We start from the raw sequence: 14,094 nt of genomic DNA, 5'->3' as shown, positions 1-14,094 counted from the left end.
TTGACCAGACACCTGACACCATCACCTGGCCAAGCTGACACATAAACCTAACTATCACAAACCCCATGTAAGAGTGCTTCTTTCTGTTTTCTATAGAAGACATGCCAATAGCTCATTCAAAATTGGCCTAATACCAGTAGGGAACAACTGTTTTCCAAAAAGGGGGTAGGGAATGGAAGGTAGCAGATAACACGTTTTTACAAATGCCACCACCACCACTACCCTGAATCTTGACCCATGGAGAAACCATGCCTACCAACCCTGACTCTCATAGTATACTGTAGTTCAAAGCTGTAAAAGCATCAATAGCCAGAAGTCTATACTGAACTTGATAAATGGAATCTGTAATTGAATATCAGCCAAAATCAAAGACAAAGAACTGTTCCTGTAGAAAAAAATCTTTCTCTTATTCCTATTTCAAACAATACATCCTCTCTTTCTCATTTAAATACTGTTTATAGTTCAAGGGAGAGCACAAGTTGTTGAACATTCAATAAACTAAGATTTACACAAATTATATACAGAACTATGGGTCCTATAACAACTACAAAAAAGGAAAACTGTAATGTGGATTCCAAACTGTTAAAAGGCCAAAAAGGTAGTACAAATAAAGTATAATTATTTAAAGGAATTTCCATCCCTTTCAATGGGTAAGAGCACAGGCTTAGAAGTTAGACTGATAGATTCAAATTGTAGTTCTTTTTCTTACTGCATAACTTTGAGCAAATTCCTTAACCTTTCTGCACCTTGGTTTCTAATAATGGGGATAATTAAACAGTAGTTGATTCAGAGTTGCTGTGAGGACTAAGTATATACCCAAAGCACTTCCAACAAATGCCTGACATGTAGTTAGCACTCAGTAAATGTTAGAGCTTTTTATTTTTTTCCTTTCAATTTTAGGAAAACCATGAATGAAAAACCAACCTTCTGCCTTTAAAAAAATGTCTCAGACATGTTCACAGTAGCATGTATCCATCAATATTTAGTGCCAGCATAACATCAGAGCAAATCTTAAGAAGACATTATGATACTGAGGGGTACCGATGCATTAAAGCTCATAGGTATTCTATCTACAAAGTGCTAAGTTGTAATTTATGACTGCATGCCCCTTCAAGAAATCAGAACGTACTAACAAACTAATTCACAAGACCTCAGGGGGCCAGCAATCTTTCCTGTTTTGTAGAATTACTCAATTTTACTGTTTATAGTATTAAATGTGGTCTTTTGATTTAGTTACTCTAAATACTCTATTGAAATATGGAAAAGTAAGAAGCTCCTTATTTAAGAAACCATTTTATACAATATAGGTGATAATTTAAATGAGAAGCCCCTTTCCACACTAAGATATGTACACTTAGACACTCAAGGTCTATCTACAAGTGGCTACTGGGCCCATTGGCAATGAAGGCTTTCTGAGGTCATTAATGAGAAAAACAAACCTTTAAATTGCACACTCAAACTGCAATACAGTTTCCTACATTTTTCTCAATGTTCTCAAACTCCACACCCAAATTCCATTCTAGGAAATAACTTTTTAATAGATGGTAAAGAAATCAAGTAGGTTAATTTTATTTTTTTTAATTTTTCCCCACAGTTATTTAAATACTGAATTTCTGAAATTTGGCTTTATGAGCAATCTTACCAGGAAGCCTCATTTCCAGATATCCTCGAACCCTACTAATAAGGTCAGAAGGCGGTCTCTCTCCAGATTGCCCAGTTTCAGCTTCATGTGTATGAATATCCAAAAGCAGCATTTCATTCAGCATAACCTGACGAAGTTTTGGTGAGAACTCTGTTACCAACTCCAAACAGGCAGCAAACAGCTGTTTAGCATGGGCAAAGTCCTACAAAAAGAAATAACAGAATACCCCGGGTCATCCCTCCTCTGGAGTCAAAAATATGTGTCTGTAGGAATACTGAGCAAAGACTAGAAGGATTCATTTAAATGGTTAACACTGGTTGTCTCTAGGAGGTAAGGCTCGATCCTTTTTCTTTCTCATCTCTGTATTATGGATTTTTTCCAATGAATATTTAATTCCCTTCTAATTTTTTAAAAACACCCAATAAGCAATCAATTAGTATAAAATACACACTATATTATTAAACAAGTTTTAAATCAGTTATACAATAACAAAGACATCTATGTAACACAGGTGTAAATTCTATGACGAGCCCCCCTTTCAGACCTAGAACATTCAGAATTAGACTGTGGACCCTTTAGAATGTTTCACATAGTAAAATCTTTGCATACAACCCTATTAGCATGTATAATTGGATAATAAATCTAGTCAAACCAGCTACTATCCAAGCCCTTTCCTACCCATCTCATTCTAATATTTCCCAAGAATGGTCTTCATTCATTATCTCTGTTTCCCCAGGCCTCACTCATCCATACAATGTGACTTTTTATAACACTCCAAAGAAACAGCACTTATTAACCGAGTATCTTCTGTCCAATCTACTGCACACTTTTGAGTTATCTTATCAGACTTAGTGCTACGTCCCACTCCCTTTTTCTTGACATTCTCTAATGCCTTGGCTACTGTAACTCCACCTTCGTCTCATCCTCAGACCCATAATACCACTCTTTCTTGGACCCAGTGTTGCATTCCTAAAGTTCTGTGCTCTGCATGTTCTCTCTGGGTGATCTTTCATGACTCCCAAATCTGCCTCACCAGCCCAGACCACTCCCCAATCTTCAGGTTCATGTTTCCAATAGCAGGCTCAAATTAAACTTTATAAAAGTAAACTTAGAATCTGCTCTTAAAAAGTGTCTTCATGCACACACAATTGCCGGCACTGTCCTCTGTCCTCCAAATTGAAAACCTGAGCATCATCTTTGGTTCTTTACTCTCTTGCTTCCCATGTCACATCAATTACCAATCAATCTTAGATTTTACCTCCTAAAGATTTCTCCAATATGTTCCATCTCTGTATCCCTTAGAACACTTATATAATTTACAATCTTTATGATCTTGGATAATTCAATACCTTTGAGTCTCTGATTTTTCGGTTTTAAAACACCTTCCAATTTTGTTGTGCAGACAACATATAATATATAATTTCATATATACTGTAAGACAATGTATATGAAATTACAAAATAACCTCTGGGCCCAATAAATGTTATTTTCGGAGAAGAAGGATAAAAGCTGCTAATTATACGCCCCATATCATAAACATTTTTTTTTCCATTTTCATTGTGCTACAACATATATACAAGCATGACCTTTCCCATTTTAACCACTGCACGTATACATTTCAGTGGCATTAATTACATTCATAATTTGTGCTATCATTACCACCACCCATCACTAAAATTTTTCCATCACCCGAACAGAAGAATTTCCTTTTTCTATTTGTTTCTGTAAGACTAAAATGCTCTTTTCCTTGAATGCCTGTAGACCTTCTCTATAAAGTAATTTTGGCATGGTGTTTCTTTGTGCTTAGACTTTTAACCACTGTTTCAGTATCCTCAATAGTTACCAAATTGTTTAAGCTTTCCTATTTCTTCCTGAGTCAGCAGTAAGCTATATTTTTCTAAGAATTTGTCAATTTGTCAACATTTTCAAATCCACAAGGGCTATGGATGAGTAACTGAAGAACTGTTCCTTACCTATTAAATCCCATCACAAAAGTCACCTTCTCTATGAAGTCATGAGTGCTTTCCTCCAAATTCATCACAGGATATAAAGTTAATATAATCACAATTCAGGTCTCTGACCTATTTGATTTTGTGCAGATGGGTTGAACCAAGTCCCACATTTTATCTAAGTGGGGACAATACCTTCAAACTGATTGCATAGGGTAGCAAACTGCTGTGTTATTAGCAACGGGCATTTCTTACGCCTTTTTAGTCCTTGGCACATACATCAATGATATGAGGTCATTTTATATTGTTTGTCTTTCAGTGCCCTACCTTTATTTCCAATCAAGCAGAGGCTTGAGTATACAGTAGGTTCCAAAGAAAGATTGATTGAATATGCCAAGTAGGCATGAAGGATGGAATCCAGGGTTAGAGAGAAAAGTAGGTATTTCCTGGGAAGGGTACTTGAAGAGGCCATAAGCAACAAAGAGGTGCTTACTGCATTAATTCTTTCCCTTCCAGGCAGCAGAACGAGTCCCATACCCATGCCTGCCTACTTACTGGACAAATCTGCAGGCTGTGCTGGATGATTATTTGTCTTCTAATGTTCTGGTCAAAGCAAATGGGCACCAAGTTTGTGGAGCTATTCTGGTGAGTGCCAGACCATTTCAGCACTCCTTCCCTGGATGAGCTCAGCTGGCTTACTTGAGAATGCCTGATTTGAGAATACCTGATGGGCCAAGGTTCCACCTACTTCTTGTCTATTCTAGTCCCTTTGTTCTCACAGTTGGGCTGTACAGCAAGTGCTGAAGATGAAGAGCCAAACAGCAGTGGCCCAGAGCCAGAGGGCACCAGTGTCCTGATTACCTGCCCTTCAGACAGTCACCCACTGCAGGAATTGCCACCAGTCAGAGCCAGGTTTTGGTCTGGTCTCCCGCTGCTGCCACAGGGTGTAAGGCCTAACAATCAATGCTTTGGTGACCCTGGCGACCATCTATCAGGAGCTATACATCTTTTCTGAGTGACAGGTTGGCTACCCACTTTGGCACAGGCCAGCCTACAGACAAGAAGAACCCAGCAACCACCCCAAACTCATTACAGAAGATGCAACAGCTGACAGCCAGAACCATGGTCAGGCCGCAAGACCACAAGAGCCACCGGGGTGTGGGCGGCAGCCCCCATTGGCCACAGCTACCTCTGAGAGGAAGCCGCTGCTGTGTGCACATTGGACAAGGGTGTCTCGGCAGCTGGGCTCTGGCGTTGGCACCCACAGACATCATCTAAAAGAGATGCTTCACCATGGGTGGTGCCCTCCTCTTCTGTTTTATCATCATCAGGCGGTAGACCGGGGGTGCGGGAGCAGGTGCGTCTTCCAAACTGCCTTTTCGGCACTGCATGGACCCAGCCCAGCCTTCTGCTACGTGCAGAAGCTGCTCATGATGGGCTGCACCAGCCACCCACTGGGAGCTCTTGGACTACTTGCTGTAGCTGTAGCTCTTTATCATAAACATTTCAAGGCTCACAACTGTCTAGGGCTATCCAGTACAGGAGCCACTACCTAGAAGGGTAAAGTAATTGTAAAAAACTTATTTTAATACTTTCAAATTTTAAAAATTTAACCAAGGGAAGAAGATGGCAGCATAGAGAAGAGTGGAAGCTAGTTAGTCCCCCTGGAACAACTAATAAACAACCAGGAACAACTAGTAAATAATCTGGAATAACTGTGGGGGGACAAACGTGACTGTCAACTCATCACACACCAACCTGAATTGGGAGGAATGCCTGAGATTGCAGGATAAAATCTGTAAGTAAAAACTGTAGATCCGAGCCAGGAGCCCTCTCCCCTGACCAGCAGCCCAAACTGCAAAGCCTCGCTGTACTAGAGAGCAGCACTCTCAGAGCAAGCGAATATGGCTCAGCCCTGCTCCAAGTTAGGTTTTAACTAACAAAAGTGGACTGCTCAATACAAGCTACGAATTCCCAAAAAACAGACAGAGGCTTTTGATGACGACTGACCTTGGAGAGCTGGACGACCACTCTGAGAGGGAGTGGGGGCCCAGAGGACCAGGTGCTATCTCTGGTTGACGGGTGAAACTGAGAGTGGCCATGGTCTGGCCCTGAAGGGGGGCTTTCTGTCCCTTTTTCGGTTCAGGGGGAAAGGCTCAGCCATTTTCAGTTCCCAGCACTCTGACCCAGACCAGGGTGGAGATGACAGAGTCAGAGAGACTATTCAAATGCAAATGATATCTCCTCAGGGGGTGTATCTTCCCTAAGAAGAAAGAGGTGGGGCCTAGCTCTACAACCCACCTTCCACTGAGAACCAGACCCCAGAGCATGGGGGAAAACAGCCACAGGCCACACCTCCTTACAACAGTTGGGAGTTACAGGCTGACAGGCGCCACCTGCTGGGCAGAAAAGCACAGTGACTTGAGGCCTCACAGGGTGTATCAATCTTCTAAGACACCCTCAGGGAAACCAGATACTATTGACTCCTTCCAAGACCTGAGCCCGTTCTGGTCTGGGAAAACCTGACCAGAAAACTACAACCTATGCTAAGAAGAATGAAGTTATGGTCCAGTCAAAGGAACAAACTTACACTTCAACAGAGATACAGGAATTTAAACTAATGCTAAATCAATTCAAAAAGTTTAGGGAAGAAATGGCAAAAGAAATGAAGCATAAAATGAAAACAATGGGTGTATGTAAGGTAGAAATCGAAACTCTGAAAAAACAACTGGCAGAATATTTGGAAGTGAAAGGCACAACACAAGAGATAAAAGACACAATGGAGAAATAAAACAGCAGATATCAAGAGGCAGAAGAAAACACTCAGGAACTAGAGAACAAGACACCTGAAAGCCTACACAGAAAAGAACAGATAGAGAAAAGAATGGAAAAATATGAGCAACGTCTCCGGGAACTGAATGACAACACAAAAGGCAGGAATGTACATGTCATGGGTATACCAGAAGGAAAAGAGAGGGGGAAAAGGGGTATAAGCAATAATAGAGAAAATAATCAATGAAAATTTCCCCTCTTATGAAAGACAAAAATTACGGATTCAAGAAGCGAAGCATACCCCAAACAGAACATATCTGAATAGGCCTACACCAAGACACTTAATAATCAGATTATCAAACATCAAAGATAAAAAAAGAATCCTGAAAGCAGCAAGACAAAAGCAATCCATCACATACAAAGGAACCTTGATAAGACTATGTGCAGATTTCTCAACAGAAACCATGGAGGCAAGAAGGAAGTGGGGTGATACATTTAAGATTCTGAAAGAGAAAAACCACCAACCAAGAATCCAATATCTGGCAAAACTGTCCTTCAAATGTAAGGGAGAGTTTAAAATATTCTCTGACAAATGGACAATGACAGAGTTTGTGAACAAGATTCCTGCTCTACAGGAAATACTACAGGGAAAACTACAGACAGACAGGAAAAGACAGAAGTAAGAGGTTTGGAACACAATTTTGGGTGATGGTAGCACAGCAATGTAAGTACACTGAACAAAGATGATTATGAATATGGTTGAAAGAGGAAGGTTAGGAGCATGTGGAACACCAGAAGAAAAGAGGAAAGATAAAGACTGGGACTGTGTAACTCAATGAAACCTAGAGTGTTCAACAATTGTGATAAAATGTACACATGTTTTTCCATGAGGGAGAACAAATGAAATGCCAACCTTGCAAGGTGTTAAAAATAGGGAGGTATTAGGGGAAAAATAGAATCAATGTAAAATAGAGACTATGATTAACAGAAACATTGTATTATGCTTCCTTTAATGTAACAAAGGCAATATACCAAGACTAAATGCATGTAACAGGGGAGCATAAGGGAAGGGTATGGGACTCTTGGCATTGGTAATGTTGTCTGACTCTTTATTCTACTTGAGTTTAAGGTTATCTTTCCTTTTGCTGCTTCCTAGCTGTCATGTTTTTTGTTTTTGTTTTTTTTTCCTCTTTCTTTTTTCCTTTTCTTTTATCTCTCTACCTTCTTTGACTCTTCCTCCTGCTTTGTGGAAGAAATGGAGATGTCCTCATACAAATAGAGGTGATGGTGGTGAATACATAAACACACAACTATACAGGGAGCCATCAATTGTTTACTTAGGATGAAATGTATGGCGTGTGAACAAAACCATCTTTAAAAGAATGGGTTGATGAAGAAACCCTGAGAGCACTATATTTAGCGAAATAAGACAGACACAGACACAAATATTGCAGGATCTCACTGATATGAACTAATTATAATATGTAAACTCATAGACAAGAAATATAAGTTCCCAGGATATAGAACAAGGCTAAAAAATGGGGAGCAGTTGCTTATTATGAGCAAAATGTTCAACTAGGGTGAAATTAACATTTAGAAATGGACAGAGGTGATGGTAACACATTGTGAGAATAATTAACAGTGCTGAATGGTGTGTGAATGTGGTAGAAAGGGTAAGCTCAAAGTCACATATGTCACCAGAAGGAAAGTTCGCGGTTAAAAGATGGGAATGTATAAAATAATGAATTTTGTGGCGGACAATGTCTGTGATTAACTTTACAAACATTAGAAATCTCTCTCATGAATTAGAACAAATGTATGACACTATAACTAGAAGTTAATAATAGAGGAGCATATAGGAAAAGAAAATACCTATTGCAAACTATATACTACAGTTAGAAGTATTTTAACATTCTCTCATCAACAATAACAAATGTACTGTACCAAAACAATGAATCAATAATGGAGGAGGGGTGGTTAGTGGTATGGGAGGATTTAAGTTTCCTTTTTTTGTCTTTATTTCTTTTCCAGAGTAATGAAAATGTTCTAAAAATTGAAAAAAAAATTGTGGTGATGGATGCACAACTGTATGATGGTGCCATGGGCAATTGATTGTGCACTTTGAATCTTTGGATAATTGTATGGTATGTGAATAATCTCAATTTTTAAAAAATGAAGGTGAAATAAAACTGTTTCAGAAAAAAAAAAAAAAAATTTAACCAAGGATGTAAAAGACTTATACATAGAAAAGAACAAAGCTTTGCTACAAGAAATCAAAGAAGATCTAAATAAACAGGAGGACATTCCATGCTCATGGATTGGAAGATTAAATTTTGTTAGGACATCAATTCTTCCCCAAAATGATTTACAGATTCAATGCAATCCCAAACAAAATTCCAACAGCCTACTTTGCAGAAATGCAAAAGCTAATCATCCAATTTATATGAAAGGGTAAGGGGCCCAGAATAGCCAAAACAAACTTGAAAAAGAACAAAGTTGGAAGACTCATACTTTCAAACTTACTAAAAGCTACAGTTGTCGTAACAGCATGGTACAAGCACAAGGATAGATACACAGACCAAAGGAATCAAACTGAGAGTTCAGAAATAAGACCCTCACATTTATAGCATACTGATATTTTGATAAGGCTGCAGAGTCCACTCAACTGGGACAAAAGAGTCTTTTCAACAAATGGTTCTGGGAGAACTGGATATCCATATGCAAAAGAATTAAAGAGGAACACTTTCTCATACCTAATACAAAAACTAACTGAAAATGGATCAAAGACCTAAATATAAGAACCAGGACAATATAAAGGTACATCGACTGAGGAACAGAATGGTAAGCTGTGGTGTGTGCATACAATGGAATATTGAGCAACTGCAAGAAAGAGTGAAGCTGTGAGACATGCAATGAGGTGAATGGAATGTGTAGACAGCATTTTGAGTGAACTATGCCAGAAACAAAGGCAAACAGTATAATGCTTCACCAGTATGGACTAACTATAATGTGTACACTCAGAACTGAATCTTAGAGCACAGCTTATCAGGGAAATGCTTACTGTTAACGGTCCCTAGATTGTAAGCTCTTTCAGCAGTCACAGCTATTCCTGAATTGCAATGGCTACCTCCAGATTCCGAGACGCTGATACCTTTGTGTATAACCTGATCCGTCCCTGGAACTTTGGGTATCTGTGTAACACGTGAAACTCAGAGACAGAACTCGGCAGATATGAATGTCAGTATTAGCACATATATCAACTATTGACAAAAGCTGAAAAAGAGTCCAGACTTCAACTAGAGATATGAATGAAGCAGATGTGGTTAGGACTAGGGCAAATCGGGCCAAAGGGTAAAGGACAATACTGACTGCATTTTAAAAGTTTAGTTGGTACAAGATACATACTTCCTAAATAATTTAACTTGTATAGTTTGTTCAAATACCATAATTACATGGAACTTTTAAAAGAAAGTGAGACCTGGTAGGTTTGCATATGTTAGTGTAAAATAGAGACATATCCCAAAGTAATTTGGACAGAGAATAAAAATATATATGCAGAGCCCCCTGAGGTGTTGGGCTTCCTCATCTGGATTGTTGCCGATGTTCTCACAAACATTGAGGACTAGTGGTTTGAAATGCCAAGCCCTCTATCGCGGGACTTGCCCTTATGAAGCTCATTACTGCAAAGGAGAGGCTAAACCTGCTTATAATTGTGCCTAAGAGTCTCCCCCTGAGTACCTTTTTGTTGCTCAGATGTAGCCCTCTCTCTCTAGCTAAGTCAACTCGCTGGGTGAACTCACTGTCCTCCCCACTGTGTGGGATCTGACACCCAGGGGTGTAAATCTGGATGTAAACATGACTACTGGGATGAACCTGGACCCGACATCATGGGATTGAGAACATATTCTTGACCAAAAGGGGTGTGTAAAATGAAACAAAATAAAGTTTCAGTGGCTGAGAGATTCCAAATGGAGCCAAGAGGTCACTCTGGTGGGCATTCTTATGCACTATATAGATAACCTTTTTAGGTTTTAATGCATTGGATTAACTAGAAGTAAATACCTGAAACTATCAAACTGCAACCCAGGAGCCTTGACTCTTGAAGACTACTGTACAGCAATGTAGGTTACAAGGAGTGACAGTGTGATTGTGAAAGCCTTGTGGATCACACTCCCTTTATCCAGTCTATGGATGGATGAGTAGAAAAATAGGGACAAAAAACTAAATGAAAAACAGGGTGGGAAGCAGGGGATGATTTGGATGTTCTTTATTACTTTCATTTTTTTACTCTTGTTTTCATTTCTTCTGGTACAAGGAAAATGTCCAAAAATAGATTGGGGTGATGAATGCACAACTATATCATGGTACTGTGAATAACTGACTATACACTTTGGATGACTGTAAGGTATGTGAATATATCTCAATAAAATTGACTAAAAAAAAAAAAAGACAAAGAACCAGGAATAGAAAACTCTTAGAAGAAAACGTAGGGAAGCAACTTCAGGATCTTATGTTCGGCAATGGTTTCTTAGACTCTATACCCAAAGGACAAGCAAAAAAAAGAAAAAGAAAAAAGATAAATGGAACATCATCAAAATTAAAAATTTTTGTGCATTGAAGGACTTTATCCCCTCTCTGTTATAAGAGTTTTCTCTCTACAAAAATTTTTAAGCTGAGAAATAGATACTTTTTTCCTCACAAGTTTAAGTAGATGCAAAGGATATGATTTTTGGTATACCATAGATATTGAATTTTTTGAATAATGAATTACACTTTGTTCCTATTTTTTTCAAATGTACATGCATTTAAGGGGAAATCTAACAAAATATGCTTAAGATTTGTATGCTGAAACTTACAAAACATTGATGAGATAAATTATAAACAGAAACAACATATACTCTGCTCACGGATTTAAAAACTCAATATTGTTAGGATATCAATTCTCCACAAATTGATTTACAAATTCATTGCAATCTGAGTCAAAGTCCCAGCAGGATTTTTGCAGTCTTTGACAAGCTGATTTTGAAATTTATATGGAAAAGTAAAGGCTCTAGAATAGCCAAAATGAATTTGAAGAAAATTGGAAAATTTCCACCACCTAGTAGCAAAACTTATTTATAAAACTACAGTAATAAAGACAATATGCCCCCTCCCTTCTTGTTTTAAGCAAGCAGGAACAGGACAACTGTGAAAGAAGTATAAGAAAGGAGAACCAACATGACATATGAACTGTAGGAGTGTCTTCAAGTAGATCAATATAGGAAAGAGAAGTTGAGGAGGTGAGAGCTACAACCTTTTAAAACTACCATGTCCACATACTGGACTTCATCTGAGTAATTCATTTACAAGACTTCTGGTCTAGAAAGACCAAACTCCTTAACAAAGCTCACAGTAGTCTTTACAGTCTGGGTCTTGCCTCCCCATCTACCTTCATCACTTGCCCCATCTTACATCACAGCTGACACTCTAACAGCATATTGCTTCCATTCCCCCCAGATACCATTTTAATTTTTGTCTTTAAACTTTTCTTCCTGATACACTCCTCTGCCTTCAATGCCATTCACCTACTTCTTTACCTACCTACCTCTCATTTTAGCCTCAGCTTGAGCTCAGCAGTTCCATCTCCAAATGCCATCTTCAACCTTCTTATAGAACTTACCGTATTTTTAATTGTGCAACTTAGTGTGACTTGTATTAACATTTCACCAATGTTTCAACTGTCCAAAAAGACCGCAAAATTCCTTATGTAAAATATACTACACAAAAGTAATTTTAAGGTTTTGTTTTGCTTTTTAATCTTGGTACTAATCTTTAAAAACTAAATCCTAAACAATGCAAATAATATATTTTCATGTCCTCTAGATTTTTAAAAAGGCACAGAGCAGTTCAAGACCACCTTGAAACAAACAAAATACCATTCAAAATATCCTTTTTAGGCCTATGATAAAGATCAGGAAAAGATAACAGGTTCTGATTCCTGACTTCATGCTAAAATTATTGAAGCATATTCTTAGCCAGTAGTTGACATCCATTTTTACTCACCTTAACAGTACTGCAGTGTAAACCTTTTGCCATGAGAATATAAACCAAATCTCTTGTTAAATTGTCTTTAATTCCCAGAATAACAGTGCTATAAACAGTAGGTACTTCCCACTAGAAGAAATAAAAATACGAAAATATAAATAAACCTATAGAGAGCAAATCTATGAGAAGCTTTCAATAATCTTCAAGCACACTAGAACAAAAATAGCCAATCACTCATAAATCATATTTTTAATTAAATTCAATTTTACTGAGATATATCTGTATACCATGCAATCATCTATGGTGTAAAATCAACTGTTCACAGCACCATCATATAGTTATGCCTTCATCACCCCAATCTATTTTGACCCCTGGATAAAGGGAGTGCGATCCACAAGGTTTTCAAAATCATGCTGTCACCCCTTGTAAGCTACACTGTTATACAATCATCTTCAAGAGTCAAGGCTACTGGGTTGGATACTGGGTTGGAGTTTGATAATTTCAGGTATTGACTTCTAGCTATTTCAATACATTAAAACCTAAAAAGTGTTATCTATATAGTGTGTAAGAGTGTCCACCTGAGTGACCTCTCAACTCTATTTGAAATCTCTCAGCCACTGAAGCTTTATCCCCCTTTTGGTTAAGAAGATGTTCTCAATCCCATGATGCCAGGTTTAGATTCATCCCTGGGAGTCAGATCCGATGTTACCAGGGAGCATAAATCATTTTTTTAAGAAAGGAAAATGACAGCCATAATGAAATGCTAATCAAAATAAACATATTCACTATAATGAATTAGTAATAAGTAATTAAATGGATTGGAACTTACTCAAGAAGGAAGGAAAAAAACCTTTGCTGTCCATATATTTTTGTATTTTAAATTCCAGAGAAACAGAAGTGGAATAGGGATTGGGATACGAAGCATGCAAATTACATCAGATCATTTCTCTAGTACTATACTATAACATCAATATGCCAAAGAATGCATCTGGCTCCTTAAATATGTTCTAAAATATACTTTCTTCCCCATTCTTAATCATGCCTATCTATTGGCTGTTTTCTTTCTAGAAACCTCCCTTTACTGGCCAAAGACCAAAAAAATTGGCAAAACAATTGGCTTTGCTTTAAATAATCCTATTTATTCTATATTCATCAATAGCCTAGCTAAACAAGCAAATTCCCTAAGGTTAGGGGCTCCACCCTTATCAAATGGCATAATAAGAAGTTTCACAGCTCCATTCCCCCCAAAGATGCTTTTTTTTTTTTTTTTTTTTTACTTATTTTCAAGGAGGAGATTCTGCCAATAAAATATTTGGGAAGATGGAGTTTAATTAATAACAATAATAACAGTAAAAATACCATTTATTGCACACCTATTAGATGCCAGACATAGTTAGGTATTTTACATAGTTACATGATTCATTCCCTTCCTTAGCTCTATTAAAGAGTAATTATTATCCTAATTTTGCAACTGAGGAAACTGAAACTCAGAGAGAGAGAGAGAGAAACTTGACCAAGGTCACACAGCTATTAAACGAGAAAGGAATTGAACACATTTCTGTTAGACTTCAAAGGTCAATATCCTTAACACCATAAAAAATCCCTTCATTACTTTCTCAGCATCATCACTCTCCCTTTAAAGATCTATCAGTTGATTTATCCGACAGTGTCACAGTCCATCCTATGAGTTCAAAACCTCTGGCTTAG

General features: G+C 38.0%; 1 protein-coding gene across 7 annotated transcripts in view; it reads right to left on the bottom strand.

Moving 5' to 3' along the window:
* The window catches only part of INTS8 (integrator complex subunit 8), a 110,861-nt gene that overhangs the window by 38,460 nt on the left and 58,307 nt on the right, over positions 1-14,094 (bottom strand). For 6 of the 7 annotated variants that reach the window (XR_005211610.1, XR_005211609.1, XM_037802745.1 and 3 more), the window contains exons 14-15: positions 12,406-12,516; positions 1,643-1,844 (exon numbers count right to left, since the gene is read on the bottom strand). Coding sequence is in view for 5 of the 7 variants with exons in the window: in XM_037802745.1 (XP_037658673.1) it covers positions 1,643-1,844; positions 12,406-12,516 (313 nt within the window). In the remaining 2 variants the exon portion in view is untranslated. The remainder of the gene's footprint in view (positions 1-1,642; positions 1,845-12,405; positions 12,517-14,094) is intronic. The other variant, XM_037802749.1, reaches the window with a different exon arrangement.

This window comes from Choloepus didactylus, chromosome 14 (genome assembly GCF_015220235.1).
Source record: "Choloepus didactylus isolate mChoDid1 chromosome 14, mChoDid1.pri, whole genome shotgun sequence".
Lineage (NCBI taxonomy): Eukaryota > Metazoa > Chordata > Mammalia > Pilosa > Megalonychidae > Choloepus > Choloepus didactylus.
This window is presented reverse-complemented; position numbering and strand designations above follow the sequence as displayed.